The 25,315-nt window shown below is 38.5% G+C and overlaps 4 protein-coding genes across 5 annotated transcripts; all 4 read right to left on the reverse strand.

The window, feature by feature from the left end:
• Window positions 1-849: 849 nt before the first annotated feature.
• On the reverse strand, window positions 850-1,733 carry LOC127802323 (dirigent protein 22-like). The gene has a single exon (XM_052338066.1). It carries the CDS (start codon window positions 1,726-1,728, stop codon window positions 1,105-1,107), a length of 624 nt encoding a protein of 207 aa, XP_052194026.1. The 5' UTR covers window positions 1,729-1,733; the 3' UTR covers window positions 850-1,104.
• Window positions 1,734-2,265: 532 nt separating this feature from the next.
• LOC127802550 (protein trichome birefringence-like 41) lies at window positions 2,266-5,638 on the reverse strand. The gene is made up of 5 exons (XM_052338402.1): window positions 4,690-5,638; window positions 4,403-4,577; window positions 3,732-3,907; window positions 3,454-3,612; window positions 2,266-2,791 (listed from the first exon to the last, which is right to left on the reverse strand). The coding sequence occupies exons 1-5, from the start codon at window positions 5,049-5,051 to the stop codon at window positions 2,470-2,472; spliced, it is 1,194 nt and encodes a 397-aa protein (XP_052194362.1). The 5' UTR covers window positions 5,052-5,638; the 3' UTR covers window positions 2,266-2,469.
• Window positions 5,639-9,338: 3,700 nt separating this feature from the next.
• Window positions 9,339-23,299, reverse strand: LOC127802745 (pentatricopeptide repeat-containing protein At4g20740). 2 transcript variants are annotated; one of them, XM_052338749.1, is made up of 2 exons: window positions 20,781-23,299; window positions 9,339-9,823 (listed from the first exon to the last, which is right to left on the reverse strand). In XM_052338749.1, exon 1 carries the CDS (start codon window positions 22,958-22,960, stop codon window positions 20,795-20,797), a length of 2,166 nt encoding a protein of 721 aa, XP_052194709.1. In that variant the 5' UTR covers window positions 22,961-23,299; the 3' UTR covers window positions 9,339-9,823; window positions 20,781-20,794. The 2 variants fall into 2 exon arrangements, with proteins under 2 accessions (XP_052194709.1, XP_052194710.1); XM_052338750.1 differs by lacking the exon at window positions 9,339-9,823 and adding an exon at window positions 20,120-20,292.
• LOC127801529 (uncharacterized) lies at window positions 14,658-17,456 on the reverse strand. Its single transcript, XM_052336751.1, has 2 exons — window positions 17,007-17,456; window positions 14,658-15,290 (listed from the first exon to the last, which is right to left on the reverse strand). The coding sequence occupies exons 1-2, from the start codon at window positions 17,454-17,456 to the stop codon at window positions 14,658-14,660; spliced, it is 1,083 nt and encodes a 360-aa protein (XP_052192711.1).
• Window positions 23,300-25,315: the final 2,016 nt, after the last annotated feature.

Below are 25,315 nucleotides of genomic sequence, written 5' to 3' on the forward strand. Positions count from 1 at the left end.
GTGAGACATATTAAGGCGTGTTTGGTTGTAATCTCAATTGTTAAAAATGCCTCCTCCTCTACCTCTTCCTCTTCCTCCATGTAGAAATGTGTCCTCTCCATCTACTATAATTTTCATGACTTATTTGCTACAAAGGCTAGTAGAACTCGAATTGCTGTCATCCTGGCTACCTGGCTAAATGTTTCATTATAGTCTATTCCACATCGTGGACCAAAGCCATGGCTATCAGTCAAGCCTTGTATCTCTCTATATTTCAACTCTTATTGGACAATTGAGATTACAACTAAATACACCTTACTATCTCTCACTTGTCCACTCACACCCAAACACATACACCACGCACACCTTGACATGTATTTTTCTTTTTTTCTTCCTCACACACAAATTCAGAGCCCAAGTCCTACATTTATACTTATTCAAGGTCGGTGGTTGGAGATTGCAGAAAGATGGGGGCGATTTCTGGAAAGAATGTTCTGGAGAAAGAAGTGGGCAGCTTTTGAGAAGTTTCTGGAGGGAAATATAAGGAGAGAAGCTTCTGGAGAAGAAACTTGCTGGGAAGCAGTTTCTGGAGAAGAAGAAGAAGATGTTGAGAAAGAGAAAATTATATAAGAAAGAGAAGATTTTGGAGAAAGAGAGAGGGAGTCGGTGTTCAATATGTATGACATCTGTTTTAACTCTTCAGATTGGATGCTTGTTTGTGACAGCCTTCATTTCTAACAATTTTATGAACTCAGTATATGTTTCATAATAACCTCTTTGATCGCTTTGTTTGGCTGCAGTACTCTGTCCACTCCGGAAAATTAATCTAGTCCCATCCATAACTCTAAGTCAGATGAATAGATTCTCATCTATTCTACTTTGCTTTTTTGATTGACAAAAACTACTTTGCTTATGTCTGTTTACAGCGCTAAGCTTTAACAGGTTTGATTACGCGATCTCTTCTTGCATTCGCAGACATGCTTCAAACCTGTGTTGACTTTACAGAAGGGACCATTTCATTAACAGGTTCGATTTCTCATCTTCTTCAGTTATGGAATTTACTATACGGTACAGTTAACATCAGTTAAAGAAGGGTTGATAGAGTGCATTGGCCGGGAATAATGATCAAGAAGAGAGCATGACATAAACATTATACTCTACAGTGGCATCTCCTGTGTTAGGATCAAACCAAACGGTATGTGCCAAGGCATACCCGCGAGCCAGCCGGAACAGCCCACTGCCCCCAACGATGGGCATTTCTCTGGTATCATCAAACACCGGATTCCTCCCAAGAATGCTGATGCTACTTCCGTTGTATTTACCTTCCACGAACTCGTAATTTACAACCATGAGCAGTTCTACGAGGCTCTGTGATGCAATTGCATATATTCCTTGCGCTTTTCCAACGAGCTTCGAGGTGGGTTCTGGCCCTTCTGTCAGTGGATCATCCATCATGAAAGCGGTGCCAAAGCCGGAGGGCGGAGTGTCCTGTGGTTGGGCAATTTTTACTGCCGTCGGGTGCTTGCCACTGACTATGTCATGAAAGTAGAAATGGAGATGGATTGTGCTGTCCATGCTCTTCAAGGCTATGCCTTCAGCCATCTCCTCGTAGAAAGTTCCAAAGCTGTGTTTGATTAAGGTTGAGAAGAGGACTAAGTGAACGGCTAGGAGGGAGTAATTCAGGGAAGAAGAGGCCATTGAGTTTTTTGGTAACCATTGGCAACTGAAAATGGTGCTATATAGTGGCATGAGCTTAAGAAGGCTTGGCCTGGTTGATGCCTTGGGAAGGAATCATTGCTTCTTGCTTGGATACTGGTATTCTTAGACTGCACATAATTGGAATAGGTTGCTTCGTTTTCAAGTTGAAGCATAGTTTTAAGTTACGATTGTTTTCACCATAGTGGTTGCAATGCTTTTGTGTATGAGAAGCTACTGTATATAACTTGTTCTAGGCCATAATATTTTACAAATACAACCACATGACTCTCTTGTGGTTAATAAGTAGACACAATAATGTTCGAGACAAATGTTATTTTGTCTTCTCAAATTGGCTGAGGATGTGGTGGGACAAGTGAAATTCCTCTTTTATCTTCTTTTTGCCTTCTAATTATTAAAAAGCAATCAAGGGTAAAAAGAGAATTTACCTTCTTTGAACCACCTCCTAATTAATTGGGAGGACAAAAAAGAAAAGCTTATCCTCATTATTGATATAGAAAATGATAGTCTATATTAACAAAATGGTACAATAATATTACCATTAAATAAAATTCTACTTGTATATAATCACCGTCTACCACTGCTACATTTTTCTCGTGTACATCAGCACGAAAGTAATTAAACTATAATTTAGGGAAGTTATGACCACTGGCATCCTTGAGTAAATTATTGGGATTAAAACTGTCAATGCAGTTTTACAAATGGTACGCATATGTGAATAAGAAAACAAAGAATACTTGACTCTGACAGCGCCCAGTGTCCAGTGTCCAGTGCCTAGTGCCTTGAGTGGTTTTGGTAATCGCTTCCATGCACGAGAGCTGCGAAGAGCAGTTGATTCCAGGTGTCTGGAAGCCCAGCAATGCACCAATGCGTGCAGTCCATTCCCTTGAAGCCATGGTAAATACTGGGGTGCGCATCTTTCCTTAGCTGCGAAAGAATCGTTATATCAAGCAAGTGTACAGGCTTTGAAACCAGGCTCAACACTTGTTTCAGTACCACCGCTGCAGCTGGCAAGCCGCTTGGATAAGATGAACCCTTTACGGGTTCTATCTCCTTTCCACAGTTGCTCACTCCGGCTTCACCCCACTCTGTGCCACTGAAATCCCATCACAAATCAGAAAATTAATATGAACACTGCCCGTTTCGTTTTGATTCTAAAATTTCTTTTCAATTTTTAAAGCAAGATAAAAGTCAAGAACAATGCATCTGAATCGGTTTGGGAAACAGCTTTCTAGAAATTGATCAACAGTACTATATATAGTTCAAAATTTTCGTTCCTGTTCATATCCAATTAATTGATCAATAGCATTGTTTGTTGGGTTTCTTAGGGTCACCTTCCTACGTGAAGAAAAAAGCCCGAAATTGATGTTGTGTTATATGTCATCGAAGCCCTCTAAATTCAGATTTTGGTGTCAGAGCAATATATATCCTCTTCTTTCAATCAGATTTATCAAATTTTCCAAGTGTTTTATTGGTTGATTGGAATTGGGTTCTGTGACCAAGTGCAAAAGAAAAAAAAAAAAAATGGATTATATGTACCCCATTATTTACTTGGACTTAATTAAGATTGTTTTTGAAGTGGATTTCTATGTTCCATAATTTTTTCTCTTCTATTTATGGAGACATTTTGCTCATAAAATATCAGTGTGTCAAGTGTAATGGAAAGACTAATAATTATAACTGCAAAAAAAAGACTATATATATGATAATCACCATTATCACGATTTTGTTGAAGTTTTAAATAATAAAAGAACTTACTCGTAATGGGAAGGAGATATTCCTTGAAAGAAGACTTTGGTCTTTTGAGGATTTATCTCTGAATTAATCCACTTTGCCCATGTCATTAAGGCTTTCCTAAAAGCAATCATTCGATCCATGTCCTTAACCACTTTATTACCATCCTGAATGTAGTCCCATCTGCAATCAATAATACAACAACAACCCTTTCGTAATTATTAATTACCTTCCAAGTGTTCACTAATTTCTTATTCAAAAGCAGGGAGGGATAATTAAATATTGATGATATAGATACGTACGGTTGCATAATTCCTCTACGATACCACCAAAGCCAAGTATTAAAGATCAAAATGTCCATGTCCTTCCATACGTCGCCGTTTTTAAGAGAACCCAGTTTGAGAACTCGACCGATTCGATCCGTTTCAATGTCTACTAAGTACAGAGAATGATATAGCATCACCGAAACATCATAATCCTGCAAAGAACAGTATGTATGTTTTTGATTGGATGAAATTCTCATTTTTCATTTCTATTTCTGCAAGAGACCTATGATTTGTGTCCATTATCATTATGCCAATTATTTAGGTAAACAGTAATCCAGCAATATAAGCCTGTACTTTTATTTGCATAAAACTAGCTTTCTCCAATTAATTGGTGGTTTCAAAATTAAATTATATATACAAAACTTAATATCGTATTTAAATCTTCCGTTTCAAAATTAAATTTGATTCTGAGGGTGGGTGTGATATGGGACAACAAATGTTGGTTTAGTTAATATTTTCAAGATTTTTTTCAAAGATAGTGTAAACAAGTTTTGATTTTGAAATATAAATTATGTTGCTTGTCCTTTAGGTAGATGGAGACAAGGGCTGCCAATGCCATGCTAATCAACCCCAGTTCTATTGTCCATTTTCTCAAGTGAAGACCACTTTAAGCACGCAGAAAGAAAGAGAAGAAGAAGACTACTTACCTGAAATATAAATGTAGAAATGGAGCCATTGGTATAACGAATGATGCTTGATGTACTAGGAACAGCAGCATGAAGAAGGCACACGAGCGATTGCCATTGATTCAGACTCACCGAGTCCCCAATAAACATTATCTTCTTTCCCTTCATTCTTCTCAGGAAATCTCCTCCATCAAACCTACAATTAATGCATATATATATATTATATGTAATTAACAGTCACCCCAATTAATAAACCAAATAATTAATTAATTATTTAGAGAGAGAGAGGGGGGGGGGGGGGGGGGAACCTGGGGAGGTCGCAGTGCATGGGCTGCCATCTGTATCGAAGATAGGTACGATCAGGGCGGCCGTACTTGAGGCAATCGAATTCCTTGCGAATGAAAGGACATCCCGATGAGTCGTATAGAGGATAAGCCTCATCATAAACCCAACTCCCTTCGTACATATTACAGTTGTCATAATCTCTTCCACTCGATTTCCAGTTCTCCGTCTTCATCGTACTACTCGTGTTCTTGTTGCCCGAAGTATATGCATTGCCTGCAATCGCCGAGCAGAAGCTTGCAGAAAGAATTAGCGACGCAGAAACCACGACGATCAGACAAGCCCACGAATTCTGGTTATATTGATGCATTCCGATTCCGAAGCCCATGGCTGGCTTAATAATATTTTGCTCTCTCGTCAGAGATGTTGAGCCTAGAATCTATATATATATATATATATATCACGAATCGTATAATGTCGGAGAGAACGATTGATCTGAGAGAAAAGGTTGATGAATCCCACATGAAACTTGGCTGGATGTGGATATGGAATGCAAGCTTTGGCGGACGACAAGGGTAAGCTCTTCCATCAATGCTGGCATATATATAGAGATGGGTGTCCTATGTATCTTCATGTAACCTTCAAATAAATTATCATTTTTGTTCTTTTTGCTTGCTTGTACATAGCACAAGTCACGCCACTAATATTAATAAAATATACAATACATTAATTATATTATTTGCTTGAACAATGATTGGTTGAGATCCATATAGCATGGACGTGGAATAGAGTGGGATTGCAAGATATATAGTTTGACTAGTTACTACGAGTATATATATATATATATATATATGGACGTTGGGAGACTTTCTGAAGCAAATTAAACAAAGGGCAGATCTGTGTTCCTCTAATTACCAATTGCCAATTGCCACTTAATGAATGGAGAGCACATGGGGGCACCTCGTTTTAGGAGGATCCAACAATACATTAGTCCCCTCTCCTTTGCATGTCTCCATGCATTAATGAAATTGAGTATACGAAATAGCATTTGTGATGCAACATGGGCATGTATGCGAACAAACGTTCTGGGTCTGGGGGCATGTGTGATGCAACACATCACTATAAATCAAATGCCATCGTCACATGGAAGTAGACTTGTCTAAGTCACAACCACATTGCACAGTTACAGCTGCGCAATATTTATGTAAAAGCATGTAACTTTATGCCGTTTAGTGGGTCCTCAAGCTGTTCTATATTTCTCCATTTTTTTCACTTTAGTGATCATCATAACGGCCCCATTACCGAAGAATGCATAGTTAGTTTTCTATTTTTAAACTTAAAATAAAATATACTAAATATACATTATTTAAAAATAATGTAACTTAACATTATGCTTCACAAAATAACAAAAAGTGTGCAAAGATCCATTTTAAAAGTGACATGTAAGGATGGTAGGGTATAGATAAAGTTGTAAATGTGAATTTATGTTCATAAAAGAAAGTAGCGCATGCACCTAATCAAACTTTTATTTATAGAATTACTTTTAATGCAATAAAAATAAGCATGGGTATAATGGTAACTTGGTTCAATTCTTTTGGGTATTGTATTTTTACTAAATAAAATAAAACATAAAACGTATTTTAATAATTGAAACATACTTCATACACCAAATCAAGTGTTTGATTAAATTGTAGATTAAATAATAATAATATAATAATATAATAATAACAATAATAATAAATCATATCAAATTTTCATCCCAAACTTAGTACAAATATGGCTGAAACATTGGGAGAGGATTTCTTTTATTCCTAAGTAAAATATCTCTTTCATTCACTAACCAATCAACCAATGGTCATGAAAGAATCAGTTCAAATAACATTGATCAAAATTCATGAAAAGGAGTTATTCTTAAAAGATTTAAGAGCTCATAATGAAATTATAAATGAATATATAAGTTGTTATACTTTTTATGACCAATATTATGTAGATTGATGCAAGTCTTTTGACCAAAAAATTAAGATAGTATTTAAAAAATTGAATATTACCTTATAGAATAAAATGCCCATAAAAAACATTTGATTCACCCACTAAATTTATGGACAAGGAACAGTGAAACTTGCCAATTCCAATAGCCTTTATTGAAGAGCTGGGAGAAGACTATCACCAAGGCTCTTGGAAGGGGACCGAAATTGAGGAGGTAGTAGGGGAGTAAGACTAGAATAGAGGGGAGAGCACAGAAGGGGTAAATGGGGAAGATGGTATGGCTGCACCGATAGAAAAATGGGAAGGGGTTATTGTATTTTTTTTATGTGTCTTCTTCAACATAAAATCTCATCATTGTATCCATGCACCTTTAAATTAAAATGAATAATTATTAATAAGGGGCACAATCATGTTTTAATTGCATCACTATTTACTAATTCTTTTTAGGCTGTAGATGTTCGTAATCAATGGTAACCCCTGATGGTGTGTTTGGCTCTGTGTTGAAAGGGAGAATATGGTAAATATGGCATTGATATATATATATATAATGCTTCCATTCCATCAGTGGTATTGAAAGGGAGAATTTTGGGCAAAGATGGATCGGATCTCAGTAGTTGGATGCCCTCTACAGGTCAGGATACTTCACATCTCAGATAGAAGACCCACTTTTCTTCATTAATTTGTTTATTTGTAGTTATTTATAAACTATTATTTTCTAGCCTGGATGCACTCAGCAACTTGAAGGAAATTCTAGTAATCATAGAAATCCCCAGTGCATTCCCATGCATGTAATGTTTGACCATATAATCTGTTTTCCCATGCATATTCCATCCTTATTGTGTTGTAACTATGGAAAATAATTTCTCATAAATCCGATATAAGTTTACAGGAGTTGCACATGTCATGAAGGTTTTCTGTAATTTTTTAAATTGAAGAGTTGATGCAGGCTGGAATTGCTTCTTTAGAGATCTCCATATATCTCTTGTTATCGATCACTTGTTGATCTCAATCTGTTATGGGAAAATATCTGCGTATGAGAGATGTAATGAAGGGTGCTTCTCATTGCAGCTGATCTTGTGAAGGATTCTATTTGTATACATGCAGATGATTCAGCCTCTAATTAAAATATACTGAAGGGAGAGGGAGAGCTGCTACAATGGCACGTTGATCCTAAAAGCACTCAGCTCCGGTCTAGAATTAGGCGCATTCAATTGGACTATAAAGCACAAAAATTCTATGATACTTAATGGCATCGATGATGATACTGGAAGGTATATATTGTGTACAACATCAAGAATGTTCTATACAGCACAAATGCCTGGGAATGCGTTGTTCTATGTGTGCCCTCTCAAAGTAATTATGTTTGCTGCAGCTGAATACTGAATAGTTATTTAAGATTCAAATTGGTTTTATCTTCACTTTAATCCTTCACCCTTTCACATCTTAATTATTTGTGGCAGAGATTTATAGATGTGAGTGAGAACGTAAGGCAATTCATTATATGGTCAATTATGAATTATTATCATTACCTTTAATATAAAAGACAATAGTAGGATTCGAATCTGAGAGCCAAAAATTTCAAGATCTTTGTTTTGCTTTTACCACCCTCCAATGTTAATTTTAATATTTCAAGTTGTCTAAGTTAATTCATCCTTTTCCATCTACATTCTTCTAATCTTGGGTTTCTACTTTCACCCATTCAATTCAAATAAACCTTGATAAAATTATATGGCACAAATTAATATTGACAACGTCAAGTAAAGAAATTTATACAAGTGTATGATATAATTTCTTTTTGTCTCAGTTGAAGTTACTTACAAAAAAATGTTTATATAAAGATAATATAATCGATCCATTCATACTGGCTAATTTATCCCAAATAAAAGAGCCATTTACGTTAAGGGTTGAAAAGATTTTAACATAAAGTTTATTCGTGAAACATTAGCATTAGCTTTGTTGAAAATTTTGTTAATACAATGGTCTAATTTTGTCACGCAGGCCAAGCAAAGGGGACATAATAGAACGTTATTCCAACACTGTTACTCATAATACTTTGTTTTGCGTTGCATCTCATCTCACAACACAAGGTGAGACGTAAGGGCAAGTAGAAGTAGAGTATAGTAAAGTATTGTTTTAGAAATCGGATAATGATTGAAAAGAAGTCACGCAACTTCTAATTTAGAATTATTTAAATAAATTTATCTCATTTCTCTCTAAATAAATTTATTTGAAACCTTACCAATAAAAAAAAATAACTCATGTCTCTTGTTACATTTTAAAAAAATTTAGCAAATAATCTAATAAAAATTTTGAAATACTTTTCAATCTTATATTAATTATTTTATATATATTCCAAACTTATGTTGATACAAACTTATCCTATTTATTTTAACAAATGCTATTTAAAGAAATAAAATTACAGTTTAAGATACAATTGAGATTAGATTGATGTTACATAATTTATGAGATTAGAAGTATTCATAATTTTGTTGGACATTCATAAAGTTATGTACACCTAAAATATTATCTAAGAATCCTAACAATATCCACTTAAAACTTTTATGATTGTGTTCAAAATCCTTTTATCCTGTAAATATTAACATAAGATGAACATAATAAGAGACTTTAAATCCTAATATAACGTGACTATAATAAGAGACCACACAGGAATAGAGATGACAATGAGTCTGCTAATTTACCCATTTGCATAACTATAGTTATTTAGTAAATGTTTAAAAGATATCGTACGTCTACAATAAGATTATCACCGTATGTATTGACGTAGACTTACAATTAGGAACCATCAAGTCCATTCCAGTGCATATATAAAGAAAGTTACATTTCACTAGAGGCAGAATTTGGACAACTGAGTCTTTCTTTTTTCTTTTAAATTTCTTTTTTGTTCTCTATGTTAGACAAATCAGTGCTCTACTTAAAAACGAAAATAATTACTTAAGACTGATGATTTTCTTGTGTTCCGATCTTACTATTTAAGAGTAGGAGTAGGCTGCAGCCTCACTCACCACAGCCGCCCATTGAGCATCAGCATATGCACCCATTAGTTGATCGCGTCTCTGTTTCAGGTCTCTTTCTTCTCTCTGCTATGTTTCTAAGTGTTGCTTGATCATTTGGCAGGCTTCTCCCGCCGTCGTTAACCTCCTCCGTGGACCGACACTGCTCAAGGAGTTGCAGAGGCTAAATTATAAAACATTCAAGTTTTGTGCAGCAGCCTAGAGCTAGTAATGGAAAAGGTGGGTCTGGGTCTCTCTTTCAACGATCCAATCACAAAACATTCAATAGGTTTAAAATGTATGATCTGGACAGTATGCTTTCTGTGCGGAAGGAAAAACGTTGAAGCTCCATGATAGTCCCAAAAAAGGAATTCAATCTAGGAATTAAAGGCATTAAATGAGCTCAATAGTCTTTCTGAGGACTTCTTTATCATTACGGAAGTGCCAATTATGTTATCACCTTTACGGGTACCATGATGCTTGTCTATACCTGATTGGATAGGTAGTTTGATACATCTAACTTATCTGAGCTTCTTTGACTTGAAAATCAAACTACCTGCAATTATTAATGACTTATGCAATTTACAAACATCGTTGCCTCACCACACTACCAAACAATATTGGGAAATTAATTTGTTTGCGTCTTCTCTAGACATCTCTGACGCTGTGGCTATCGGATGCTTACCTGAATCAACTTGTAACCTATACAATATGCAGGATATTGTTTCTGAGAAGGTTTGTTTCCCTAATGATAGAAGACGCGATTGATACATCTACCTTATCTGAGCTTCTTCGTGTCATCTCAATATTAGTCGGACAAATAAGATAAGAAAGATGCCAATGCAAATTACTCAATTATCAAGTCTTCAGCATTTAAATGAGTTCATATTGGGCGAGAATGAGGATGGTCTAAAAATTGCTAACCTAAAAGACCTTCCTTGCATTTCAAACTTGTAAAATGTAACAACAGCCAAGGATGCATGGAATGCCAAGTTAAAGGAGAGAAAGCTCCTTAATTACAAGGTTAATCTATAGATGGAAAGAAGAACACAAGGACTCAAGGAATGAAAGAGAAGTACTTATAAATTTGAAACCTAACACGAACTTGAGGAATCTCACAAAATATTGATCTGAGACCCTTTCCTGACTGGCTGGCAGATACCCGATTCACTAATATGATTTCCGTAAGAGTTTTACCGTTGCCAGCATTGTTTTAGCTTACAATCTCTTCATCAGTTGCCCTATTTGAAACATCATTCTTTTTTGGTATGAGGGAAATAGGACAGGTGGGACCTAAATTCTATGGAGATAATTCTCTGGGCAAACCAATATTTCAGTCTTTGGAGAGCCTAGCTTTTCGAGAAATGCTTGAGTGGGAAGAATGGTCGGTGAGATTAGGTGAGTTTAATAAATTCTCAAAGCTTAAAAAGTAAAAGATATGAGATTGTCCTAAGCTAACTGGAAAGAATGTGAGACCTCCATCCTTCCCTGGAGATGTTGGCTATTTGGGGTTGCTCAGAAATTGAGCCATGTCCAGAAGGGGGTCTTCCCTCAAAGGCAGAACAACTTGAGATTGGGGAATGCAAGTTTGTGGCTCGTTGGAGAGAGTGGGGTATTCAAGCACTTTCATGCCTTGACAATTTTATTACTTCACTGATGATGCAAGCGAGCTGGAGAGCTTTGCAGATGACAGGCTGCTGCCCTCAATCTTAAATTTCTTCAATTCTATAGGCTACAACGTCTGAAATCACGGGACAGTAGGGGCCTTCAACTGGTAGGTGGTCTTGAAGCACTGAAAATCTGTATTGCCCTGAACTCACGAACGTGCCCAAAGAGGGCCTTCCCACGTCCATCAATAAGCAGCTAATCCCAGGCTGTCCGTGCCAAAAGGATGTAAAGGAGGAATGGCACAAGATTATTTCTCACATCCGCAAAATACGCATACCCCCCAAAACAAATTGACTGATAACTAAAGCAGCAGTGACAAAGAATTTCTTTAATATTTTTACTATTTTTTAATTACAGGCATTTTGAGTTTGAAATGGGGTGTGATCATCGAAAGTTATGATCCATCTTGGTTTCCTGGTGTGATGGGTTGGCTTCTTGCATGTTAACACCCTTTTCCAACAATCGAACTTTTGGGCCTGTTTGTTGGGATGGGTTTCATCTTTGTGGAGACGTCCCAATTTTTGTTTGGTAAAGTCCATGTGAAAGACCCAAGAACATTTTTGTCCTTCCTTTTCCAAGCTGTTGGTTTTAGAGGACTTAAGACCAAAGAACATTTTTTTGGGCTGCGCACACACAGAGAGAGAGAGAGAGAGAGAGATTAATTTTTTGGGTTAAAGAAGTGTTGCCGGTTTTGATCAAGAGGTTGATCTAGGGTTTGATTTGGCTGAAATTCAATCAGGATATTCAAGACATACCGCTCTACAATCTGAATGGTGGAGATCAACTTGACTTGTCTACAATTTTCTGTGATAGTTTGCCGAGCTTCTATTTGGAAAGATTTTTCCCCTTTTTTTTAGAAATCGTTTGGTTGCAAAGGGTGGTTGCTCTAGAAGATACATGCGTGTGTTGAGATATTGTTATGTGTTTCTAGTTTTTTTATATTAGAGAATAACCTTGTGTATTCCCATTATTTGTTGATAGTGAAAGATTTTGGTGGATTTGAATATCATGGTTTTTATTCCTATCGTTTAGGAGGTTTTCTACATAAATTTGGTATTTTGTGATTGATTCGTTCATGAATTTTTTATCCATATTGCTTTATATTTTGCTTGGTTTAATTCCTATTGGGTTCGCAGAAAAGGAAAGATTAATTATGCTAGACATCATTGTGTTAAATTCTTTTATAAGGTGTTCATCGCAACTTGTTTCAATGTGTGTGTATATATTCGATAGTTATTAGTTGTTATCCACTATATACCTTTTATTTCATACATATGGTTCGAATAAAATTTTTTGGACTCGTGCTAATCTTGACAATATCAAAGTTCTGTTTTTATCCATCTTTCTTTTCTTTTCTTTTTCACTCCCTTTTTTGTGCTTTTTCCCTTTTCTTTTCCACTCCCTCTTTTGTGCAAGAGCTAATAAGACATTTGGAAAAGTTGACACGGAGGACCTAAGTTGCACAGAAATGCATTTGGGATGCCATTTCAACGTTTCCAGACCATTTCTCGTTTCAGAGACAGTGAGAACCGCCCAAAATGATTTTTGGGCCATTTTTGTAAATTGCGAAACGTACAGGGGCCATTTTGCAATTTACTAAAATTAAATAGAAACTCATTTCCGCCAGAAACGCATTTCTAGCAACATGGGCCATGGATCCCGAAGGCCGAAAGCCAGCCGGACCCCCACATCGCACACATCTCGAAGGCCGGCTGAAAATCCCCCCCCCCAAAAAAAAAAAAAGTTCCCTCTCTTTTCCCGCACGTTCAAGTTGCTGCTATGGGTGCTCCCTTGCCACTGACCGCTGATCCATCACTTCCGATTCTAGTCAGCCTCGCCATTCCTTGCTGAAGACCACGCATCTCGTTGTTGAACCACGAGGCCTCGCCGCCGATCGAACCCTGAAGCCTCGCCCCTCTATGTTCTTTGTTTGGTTTCTGTTTGGTATTTTGTTTTTAATCTATTTATATCAAAACTAAATTAATTTTAAACTAATCAAATTTTTTCAATAATATGGCATATTGCATATCAGTTTCAAATTTTATTAAGTTTGAATCAGTGGGGCATATTGCATTTACACTGGTTCTTGCAAAATTGTACATATCAATAATATGGCATATTGCATTAAAAATTATATTTATAAAAAATTTCTTATATTTTTTAAATTTACAGTTTACCCCGCATTTTTATTTCCTACCTTTTTAACCATTTTTTACCTTTTTAAAAAAATATCATTTCAGCGTTTCCGTTTCCGAGCTACCAAGCGGAGGACTTCAAGGAATTAGGTCTTTTTTTGAAACTGTCCAATTTCTTTCCGACCAACTTGTTTATGATGCATGACCTTATCCATGATCTAGCATAAGTCATATCTGGACAATATACTTTCTACATAGAGGAAAGAATGACGAAGCTCCATGATATTCCCAAAAAGGTGCATCACCTTTCGTTCAATGATTATAAGTGGTATAATCTATCAGACCTCTGGATCTGACTAGGAGTTCTTCCGAGTCTTTGAAAGAAAACTTGGCGGGAAAAAGGAATTAGGAAGATAGGGGAAGAAAGAGAATAAGAGAGAGATTGGAGATTGAATTAGGAAGGAAAGGACTTATGTATTAATTTTCACATATACCCATCCTCATGATCAGCTTCTTATTTATAGGAGTTGGTTACACTAGAGACTTCTCTAACTACCTTTCTAGAAGCTCCAAGTGGCCATGTGCCAAGTAGGCGGCCATGTGCCAAGCTGCTAATTATAGTTACGCTAACCCCTTAATATCATGTCATCTCATTCTAATTACGTAATAGCCCTTGAGCTGTGACACTCCCCACCCCTTGAAATATTTCTTGTCCTCAAGAAATTAGAGAAGGCTAGACACCCTGGGATAGCGCTGGAGGAGTTCTGGGAGATATTCCCAAATGGTGTTATCCAGATGTAGGTGCATCCATTGGACTAGGACTTGAGTGATGGGTAGAGAATCCTTGTAGATGATATGCCTATCGAGCACGGCCTGGGGCTCGATGTCCAGTTCCGTATCCTCGTGTAAGTCAGGGATTTTCGAGCTAGTATCCGTCGTGATCCCTCTAACTGGCTTGAGGAAAGACACATGAAAGATTGGGTGTAGACCCACCCCAGGAGGAAGTTGCAGCTTGTATGCTACATTTCCAATCTTGGCCAGAATCTTGAAAGGCCCATAGTATTTGGGGCTAATTTTAGAGATAGGTCCCTTGTGAAATAAGTGTTGTTGGAATCGTTTCACTTTTAGGTAGACGTCATCACCCACCTCAAATGTGTGGTCCGTGCGATGGCTGTCGGCCCTTTGCTTCATTTTCTATTGGGCCAGACCGAGTTCTCTCTTTATTATCTGAAGTGCATCTTGCCGTGCATGTAGATAGTGGTCAGCCGAGATTTCGACGGGAGTGTAATGTAACACAGCCGGAATTATCGGGGGAGCATAGCCAAATAAAGCCTCAAATGGTGTTCGTTTATGAGCGGTATGGAAGTTGGTGTTGTACCACCATTGAGCTAAGGGCAACCAACGACTCCAGGTTCTGGGATTTGTAAAACAAAGGCATCGGAGGTATGTCTCCAAGCACTGGTTAACGCGCTCTATCTGACCATCGGTTTCTGGATGGTAGGCAGATGACATTTGCAGCCCGATACCTAGTCCTTGACACAGGGTCTTCCAGAATTGGCTTGTAAAAATTTTATCACGATCCGAAACTATAGCCTTCAGTGCCCCATGTATCTTAAAGACGCCATCCATTAATTTCCTAGCCACTTCCGGAGCTGTAAAAGGGTGGGCAAGGAGAAGGAAATGGATGTACTTGGTTAAGCGGTCCACTATCACCAGAATAGTGTCAAATCCTTCCAACTTCGGTAGAGCTTCAATGAAATCTATAGAGATCAGCTCCCAAGCTTGGGAGGGAATCTCTAGTGGCTGTAGGAGACCACGGTAGGGAACCTGCTCATGTTTGCATTGTTGGAAGATGGTACATTGCAGGACATAGTTGGTGGTATCCTTTTTTAGGCCTGGCCAATAGAATAGTTGCCTCACCCGGCGATAGGTGACATTTAGCCCCGAGTGCCCCCCTATGGATGATTCATGTAAAGCTTGCAAGATCCTGTTCCTTAGGTGATCATCTTCCCCAATAACTACCCTGCCTAGGTATTTCAACAAGCCTTCTTGGAAGGAATATCCTACCTCTCCTTGGGATTGTACTATCAGCCATGTTATTTTCTCCTGAATCCATGGCGTGTGCGCATAACTGTTAGTGATCTCTTGCACCCAATCTAGTACCAATGCTGAAATGGCGTGGCAACCAGCTAGTACCTCATTCCTTGAGAGTGCGTCTGCCACTAGGTTCTCTTTACCCTTTCGGTATGAGATAGTCATATCCCATCAACTTAGTGATCCCCTTGCGCTGTAACTGGTTGTGTGCCCTTTGTTGAGACAAGAACTTCAAACTTTCGTGATCTGTTTTTATAGTAAACCTCATGCCTTCTAGATAATACCTCTACTTATCCACTGCCATCAACAGAGCCAACAATTCTTTATCGTATATGCTAAGGCCTAAGTGTCGAGGGGTTGGCTCAAATAGGATACTCGCCTGCCCTCTTGACTAAGTACAGCTTCGATTCCCACATCACAAGCGTCGATTTCTAGCACAAATTCTTTCGAAAAATCAAGAAGGGCCAACACGGGAGCTTGGGTCATAGCCTCTTTTAAGTCGGCAAAAACCTCATCTGCCTCACTGCTCCAATGGAAGTTATCCTTCTTAAGTAGAGTTGTCAATGGCTTACTCAGTATTCCATAGCTTCTGATGAACCATTAGTAGTAACCAGTAAGGCTAAGGAATCCCCTCAACTCTTTCAATGTTTTTGGTTTAGGCCAATTCTTCATAGCTGCCACCTTTTGAGGGTCGGTACTTACGCCCTGACCGGTGATTATATGACCTAAATACTCCACTCGTGGCTTGGCAAAAGTGCACTTAGATTGCTTCACAAATAGTTGATGGTTTTGAGGATTTCAAATACCTTTCGAATGTGGGTTATATGCTGGTTGAGGTCATGTCTGTATATTAATATATCGTCAAAGAAGACCAGCACGAATTTCCTAAGATAGGGAGCAAAAATGTGGTTCATGAGAGCTTGGAAGGTGGCGGGGGCATTAGTAAGATCGAAAGGCATTACCAATAACTCATAGTGTCTTTGGTGGGTTCTGAAAGTGGTTATGTGACAGTCACTTGGGTTCATTCTAATCTGATGGTATCCAGAGGTAAGGTCCAGTTTTGAAAAAATGGCTGCACCCGTTAGTTTGTCTAGGAGGTCCTCAATGATTGGAATAGGAAATTTGTTTTTGATGATTAGGGTGTTTAGCTGCCTATAATCCATACAAAATCTCCATGTTCCATCTTTTTTTTTTAACTAAGAGAACAGGAGAGGCAAAGGGACTTTGGCTGGGTTGAATTAGGGATTTATCCATCATGTCTTTGATCAGTTTTTCGATTTCGGCCTTTTGGATGGGTGAATATCTGTAGACTCTTAGGTTAACAGGCTCAACATTTGGTTTGAGGTGAATGGAATGATCAAGAAATTGATGTGGGGGTAGGCCAGTAGGAATGGTAAACAAATCCTCAAACTCCATCAACAATAAGTGAATAGGGTCCAGAGAGTGTACCTGAGTGTGGCCGAGCTTGGGTGAAGGGACCGTGTGCTGGTCCTCCTTTCTCAGCTTGATAAGGGCAGTACCCCTTCTTCGGTAGTCGCTCTCCAGGGCATATAAGGAGTGTAATTGCCCTACTGATGGTCCCCTTTTATCCAATAGTTTCTGCAGTCTCTTGCCTGTTACTAGCTTGTAGTCCCCTATCTCCGTGCAACCCTTCAGAGTAATTTTTTGGCCTTCTTTCTCAAATGTGACTTCTAGTGTGTTAAAGTCAAACACGAGGGGACTTACCGTCCTCATCCAATCCACGCCCAGCACGATGTGGCATCCACCTAACCTGAGGATCCTTAGGTCCACTGCAAAATCGTGACCTCCTATTTTCCATTTAAATTCACTACACTTGTAATGGCTGACCATCTTACTTCCATTTGCGATCATTACCAATAAAGGAGTGGTCTCCTGCATTTCACACTAGAGGACGGAGGCGATTTCCTCATCCAGGAAACTATGGGTGCTTCCACTATCAATGAGCACCACCAAATTCCTTTTGGCCGTTGTTCCCCTCACCTTCAATACTCTGCCCGATGCATGTCCTTGTAATGCATGCATGGATATTTCGCCCCCTTCGTCTTCTTCTATCCCTTCTTTTGGTTTTTCCCCTTCTTCATTTTCCTTCTCGTACTCCTGGTGGCCTTCCATGGTCAGTAGCATTTGTTTGCACTGGTGTCCGGGACCAAACTTCTCGCCACAACGGAAACAAAGCCTCAGTTGCCGCTTCTGATCGAGGGTGAGGTCCTTAGTTTGATTAGGCGTGATCTGGGGTTTGCTTGTCACCCCATTCTTTTGCCATGTGGAGTGGTTTCCCTTATTCATCGGAATTGTCAAGTTCTCATCCTTACCTCCTTTAGGCCACAATTGGTGTCTCTTGACGAAGGCGTCCAATGCCATCTCATGCAGGTAAGCTTGTTCAGCGGCTTGCGCCACGGATACGGGATAGAGCATCTTGACTGTGGGCCGAATTTGCTCATCCAATCCACTGATGAAGCTAGCTACAAAACAAACCTCATCTAAGGTGGGATGTGCTATAGACAACAATGATCTCAACTCCTCAAATTTCACTAAGTAGTCCTCTACCGATCCCTTCTGTTTGAGCTTATTGAACTCTTCTATCACGTTGGTTCTGGTCTTCTCTCCAAACCGATTACAGATGTCAGTCACAAACCGTGGCCAACTCAATTCTTCTCTATTCCTACTCCAATTTTGGAACCAAGCATCTACTACGTCATCCAAGTAAGCTGCCGCCATATTCACCTTATTTCTCTCCGCCACTCTATACTGATAGAAGACCCTCTTACAACGTCTTACCCACCACCTAGGTCGGTCTCGCTCGAACAGAGGAATGTCCATTTGCGGTCCCTGGAGATTGGAGTGATTATATCCTCCTCGGATCGTGAGGTCATCCTTTGCTTCCCCCCTGGCCTCCCCTGGATCGTTAGGCCCATGCCTTGCCCTTGGCGTGGATAGGATGGGCGCTGATGTGGCCCGCAACGGAAAGTCGGTTGACAGACTGGCCTGGGGTTGTGTAGCAAAGATGCTCGAAGCAGCACTCACTTGCTGGCTTAACTGTTGGCTCATTCCCGCGAATTCCTCCCTGAGTCCACTGACGGCCCGATCGAAGTTGGTCGCGTATCCCACAAACTCCGATCTAATTCCGCCTGCAACTCTCTCCAAATTGGCCGAGTGTTCCGCCCGACTCCTGCTTATCTCCTCCTGAGTATTCTTGGTGCGTAATTCCAGAATCTCCAGGCGGTCTTCTACTTGTGTTTGGTTCTGGGGCAACTCAACCTCTAGGGCTTCTAGTCGCAATTCATTCTGCTTTGCTCGCATTCCTTCAGCCATTCTCCACCTGACAAGTCGCTGTGCTCTAATACCAAATGTCAGACTTCTGGATCTGACTAGGAGTTCTTCCGAGTCTTTGGAAGAAAACTTGGTGGGAAAAGGGAATTAGGAAGATAGGGGAAGAAAGAGAATAGAGAGAGAGATTGGAGATTGAATTAGGAGGGAAAGGACTTGTGTATTAATCTTCACATATCCCCATCCTCATTATCAGCTTCTTATTTATAGGAGTTGGTTACACTAGAGACTTCTCTAACTACCTTTCTAGAAGCTCCAAGTGGCCATGTGCCAAGTGGGCGGCCATGTGCCAAGTTGCTGATTATAGTTATGCCAACCCCTTAATATCCTGCCATCTCATTCTAATTACATAACAGCCCTTGGGCTGTGACATAATCCTACCCCAATCAGGGATGCTAATGAGTTGAAAGCATTCAATGAGCTAAAAAGTCTAAGGACTTTATTGTCATTAGCTAAGCCCACAGAGATGTCGAATATGTTGTCACCTTTATGAATACTAGTGCACTTACCTTTACCAGAATGGATTGGAAGTTTAGTACATCTATGCTAACTAAGTTAAGGAAGATGCCAAAGCAAATTGCTCGACTGTCAGCTCTCCAACATTTAAGCAATTTCATATTGGCAAGCACGGTGTGCTGAGCATTTCTGATGATATGAAAGGGGTTCCTCATCTTAAAGGGATGCTGCACATGTCAAACTTGCTAAATGTCGCAAGGGCTAGGGCCTAGGGGTGCACTGGATGCCAAATTAAAAGAGAGATACCTCCTCAATGGGGGCATGATCTTTCCTGATTGGTTGGGAGATCCCTCGTTCACTAATACAACTATTCTCTGGATATTTTGTACAGAGACTTAGTGCATTCAGTGCATTCGTTGGTATATTACTATTAGAATGTAAGTTCCTTCGAAAACTAGAATCAGACATCCTTTAAAGCTTTGCATGTCCATAAGCAGGTTCTATGTATTACTAATCCAAGATCCTTCAGAAACTATTGTCTTCTTAACATCAAGACGTCCAATCAGATAGGCATAATCTTGCATATTATGTCTCCAAAATTAACTATGCAATAAAAAAATTCTAAACATGATGCCTTATCCTTTTATATTTTGTCAGGACAATCAACTCCCCATAGATTTCACCATGTTCTATGTAATTATTTGTCCTCCTGTGAGAAAATTTAAGTAATAAATTAAGCACAAAAAGAACGTCATGGTCACCATAAATTTGCTGAATTCACTGTTTCCAAATAAAATGTACAATCTTTCAAAGTACAAAATAGAGTTTGTAATTTGTCAGGGTAGTAGCATTTTCCTAACACATAACTAACCTTAGAATCGCCCAAGCAAGCATAGCAAACCAGCCAAACCCAAATCATGAATTGAAAACCCTAAAATTATCCAGAGAAAAAAGAAATGCCAAGAAAAGTAAAAAAAATAATACTGTCATGCTCATGGTATTAGCACAATACAGCAGAACAACTATAAAATATAGAACATTCTAATCATTGGTGGCCTTTTTTAGTTTTATTCTTCTTTATTAATATGAAACATAATTCATTAGAAGCATTAAAGATTTGCAATGAAGAATTGGTTTGCATCAATCATGCATTGATAAAAGCATATATCAGTTCTAGGACTGCAACAGTTCAAAAAAAGAATGCATGCCTGGGGGATCAACTCAATTAATCTGATTTTAACCTGACCATGTTTATTGTTTAATTTTCTTTGTTTGAAAGTAATGGAACTAGCATTTATCAGACTAATCTAGTGAGGCGATTGATACTGTTCAAACAAGATACTGAATCAATTATGCATAATCATAAATAATTTACTCTTCAAAACAGTAGGTAGTATACAAAAGCCAACAAGTAGGTACCTGACTTCACATTCTCAAGTTGGCAAAAGTGAACAACCTTTTGCTCTCAACTTCTTCTCCAGCCCAAAAAACTTCAAACTTGACAGAACCAAGTCTGCGGTTTTCTTCTCCATGTGATCAATTAGTTTCTCATCATAAACAACCAAATCAGCTTCAGTTAGAAGCTTGCGTTCTCTCATATTTGAGAACACTTTCCTTGCCTCCTCAATTGTTCCATGCTTGCACATGCCAGAGATAATAGCAGAATATATGATATTATCAGGGGGATAACCGAGCTGCATCATCTCATTTAGAACTTCAATCACCTTCTCAGCATCATTTGATTTACAAACATGAATAATGGTTAGGACATACTTAAACTCCATGGGCCCTGTTGTAACATATGCTAAGCAGTCACGAATAAGCAGCATAGCAGCATCAATCTCTCCAACTTGGCAGAGCCCTTTAACAAGAGAATGATAACAAGGAATAGAAGGAACCGAAGACATTTCTTTTATTTTATTATAGCATGTACATGCTTCTTGGATATCTCCAGCTTCAGCAAAACATATAGCTGCATTGCTGTAAGTTGATGAATCAGGTTTGAAATTTGAATTTTTCAATTCATGAAAGAGTGATAAAGCTTTATTCAGCTCTCCAATTTTGAGGAGTGCCTGTATAAGAATATTATAAATTGAAACACTGCAATAATCTTTTGCCCTCAAGTATTCAAACAGTTCTAAACTCATCATTATTCTGGCATCCTTTTTCATCATGAACGAAAAGAATCTGGAAAGATTATCAATGACGTCAAAACCGAGACCCTGCATTTGCAGAAGCAAGTTGCATAAGTCATCCATTCTTTTCAACTCTGCATATGATAGTAGCAAGGGATTCACAGTCATAAAGTCTGGTTCAAGACCCTCTTGGAGTGTGACATGGAAAAGTTTATGAGCCTTATCAACCTGGTTCAGCTTACACAAACCTTCAATGAGAAAATTGTATATCGACAAATCAGCCCTATATCCGGAGTCCATCAAATCCTTTAACAAATCAAAAGCTGTACCAACCTTCCCATTGGCTACAAATGCTTCAATCAATGATGCATATATAGACCGGTCAATCAAATAGCCTTTCTCTTTCATCTCCCTAAACAGTTCATATCCTTTCTCAACCCAATTGCCTTTGCATAACCCTGTAATTAGAGTTACATAAGCCATAACATCCGGCTTAACCTGATCCCTTCTCATTTCCTCCCAGACCCTCAAACAACCATCTAAATTCCCATTCGCAACCAAGATACGAACCATTGCTGTGTATGCAAAAACATCCGGTTTACACAAATTCCCCCTCATTCGACTCAAGAGCTCCAACACTTCATTAATCCGTCCTGCGCCACAAAGACCCTTAACCAGAGTCATGTAGGTAACACTCTCCTCCACCAAACCCTCTTCCTTGAAATCATTATAAACGGACATTGCCAAATCCAAATGCCCCGTTCTCACAAGTGCGTCCATTATCCTATTATACAAAAACACCCTCGGCGTCATCCCAAATTTCTTCATTTTTTCATACACATAGTACACCCTGAGACCCCTGTTCGCGTCAGAGTGCATTCTAATCAAAATTTCAAATTGCTTCTCACTGGGCGGCTTTCCCTGCATGTGCATCAACTCAGGGACCTGATCGGCCGCCCGGAACTGATTTGTTCGGTTCAAACAGTAAGCAAAAGCATTATAACAAGCGAAGTCATGTCTGTAACCCTTTTGCTTACCTGCCCAGTGGAAGAACTTGGCGGAGACCCTGGGATCTGCCTGGACCTTGAGGACCTCAGCCACGAGCTTCGGCGTCACGCGACGCAGCTTGTTGAGGTCTGCAACAATGGGGGGACCCCAATTCTTGTGCTTCCGGAAGGAATCGACAATGAAGCGAGCTATGGGAGAGAGGTTCTGGGATATGGAGAAGAACCTCTCTGATGGGGTTTTGGAGGGAGGTGCGGATAGGCTTTCGGGGGAGTCCGGGTCCCATTTTTTGAGGTCGAAATTGGCGTCGATGGGTTGGTGTGATGGGCGGTTAGGGTTTAGTGTTTGGCGGTTGGAGAAGAGGCCGCCGCGGACGGTGGGGCGGTTCTGGGAGGGCTTCCGGTGGCCATAGAATAAGTAGAGCTTGTTGGGCTTGATGGGTTGCGGCTGAGGCGGCATTCGATCTCTATGTTGACGTGCTTTATTTGTTCACTTCTTCGGCTTCTCGTCCTCCGATGTTCATGTCTGATTTGTTCACTTGAAGGGGCTTTGTACAAAGTAGAGCAAGAAATAATCTCTTTCAACTGAGTGAGCGATGCGATAAATTTACAAAGGCAACTTCTTTTTCAACAGTGTCTGCAACTCACAGCGAGATGACCTCCAACCAACAATGGCATGGGAAACCTGGATGGCAGAGGAAACGTTCCTCTGCTTTCTCCTCTTGCGCGAGAACCGCCGTCCATGGGAAAAGGCGGATGGGGACGGGTTTTGCTTGGAGTTGCAAAGGTAACCCTTAATCCATGATTCCATGGCACGGGCATTGTAGATCTATGTGGAAACGAATATTTATTTTAAAAAATAAATATAAATAGGATCGAAACAAAAATAGAAAACGTTTCAAAAATATTTCTGAAATGAAGAAACGATTCCTATGAGGTGTTTCCGTATAACATAGTTGTAGATTGGAGTTATGTTTCTTAATTAAAAATACAGTAATAATTATAATATATTTTAATATATCTTGAGAAATATATATCTCTTCGTCAAATAAAATTTATACATATCTAAATATATATACACTGTAGAGTGAGAGGAATAAGAGTGAGCAGATAGAGAGAAAGAAGAGCACCTAGAACTAAAATGATCATTTATTTTGGTTTTTAGTGATAAAGAGTAAATTTTGTTATTTTAAAATGTGAAAGTATTTTTTATAATAAGTCAAATTTTAAGGATGATTAATGTAATTTAATAAAAATGCTACTTTACATTATATAATAATGAAATAATAGCCAATAGTTTTCATAATGCAAACGGTTATTTGATGTATTTTAGAAATAAATGTTATTTTGTATTTAGTGTAATACTTTATACTATATATTTTTACTTCATATTGAAGTTTAAGGGAATTTAAAGATTAAGAAATGTTATTAAGGGTTAAAATGAGTCAATTCAAAGAATAATAACTCAAAAAGTTAGGAAAGTAATGAATTAATGATATAAATGATTTCAAAACTTGAAAAATACATGTAAACATGGAATGAAAATAAAGAATTTGAGTTGAGCTCAATGATAAAATTTGATCATAGAATTGTGACAGTATCTTACTGAATAAAATGTTGACCAAAAAACTAAAAATGTAAATAGGGCCTTGGAAAAACAAACTGAACTTGATTAAAGGTTTATTTTTGGTTAAGGATTAATCATGAAATAAAGTTGGGTAGAATAAAATATTAAAAGATTCGTCCTTGTCCAAAACAAGAAAACATTTTAGTTAAAGGGCTTAGATTATGGAGATTCTTAAAATGGATATAACAAATGGACCTTGAAAATTGGACTTGGGAAAAAAAAAAGTTAACAACTTAGCCCCAAAGTGGAAAAAGTAATAAATGCCTGGAAAGATTATTTGGCCATTTATGAAAGCGTTGGAAACTTTGGGGGCCAAATGTAATACAAAGGTATTTAAATGAAATAAAGAGAACATGGAAAGGGTTATGTGAGATAAAAGTAAAGTATATATACGTGTGTGTGGAAATAAAGACGCTCCAACTGAGAGAAGTAATTGGGAAATAAAGGAGGAAAAAGAAGGAAATAAGAAAAGAATGAAAACAGCGAAAGCAACCGTCGGAGGTGCTTGTTAGGGGGGGGCGCCAAGACTAGCTCGCTGGTGATAGGAGTTGTAGCTGGAAAGCTAAGAAAAAAGTATTACAGCTGTCGCTTGTAGTTTAGAAGTCCAGGTGAGTTTTAATCTCAGTTTTCATCTATAGTCCAAGTCTATCGGGAATAAGGAAACTACTAAAGAAGGGAGTCAGGTCATCAGAATCTAGAAAAATCAGAAAAGAAGAAGCTGTTAGTCGGCAGTGGACAATGAATAACACTAGCAATGAGCGGCAATGGGTGGGTATTTTTTGGCTGATCTTTTCTATTTTTCTCAATTTGAAGCAATAATCTCTTTTTGCCTATCCTAAGGACACCTAAGGTGGCTTTGCATATGGATTTCATACGAAATTATACTGAGATTTTGAAGGAAAATGAACTTCTAGAAGCTGTGGCTATTCTGGGCAGTTTTTTGGTAAGTTTAATTTTCAATTTTTGTCTTGGTTTCTCCTTATTGATGAACATAATCTAACTACTTAATGTCCCTGGTTGCTGGTTGGTGCTCGCATGTGGTTAATTTGCAAGAAATAGGATGAAATTTGAAGTTTAGAAGAGATGGTATTCAGGCAAGGAGGTTGTGTGTAATTTTTGTAAAAATTCAGCACTTAATGCAATAACCCCAAAGCTTGGGTTCTGGAAATGGGATAAAGGAAGACCGCT

The sequence above is a fragment of the Diospyros lotus genome, chromosome 5 (genome assembly GCF_014633365.1).
Source record: "Diospyros lotus cultivar Yz01 chromosome 5, ASM1463336v1, whole genome shotgun sequence".
NCBI lineage: Eukaryota > Viridiplantae > Streptophyta > Magnoliopsida > Ericales > Ebenaceae > Diospyros > Diospyros lotus.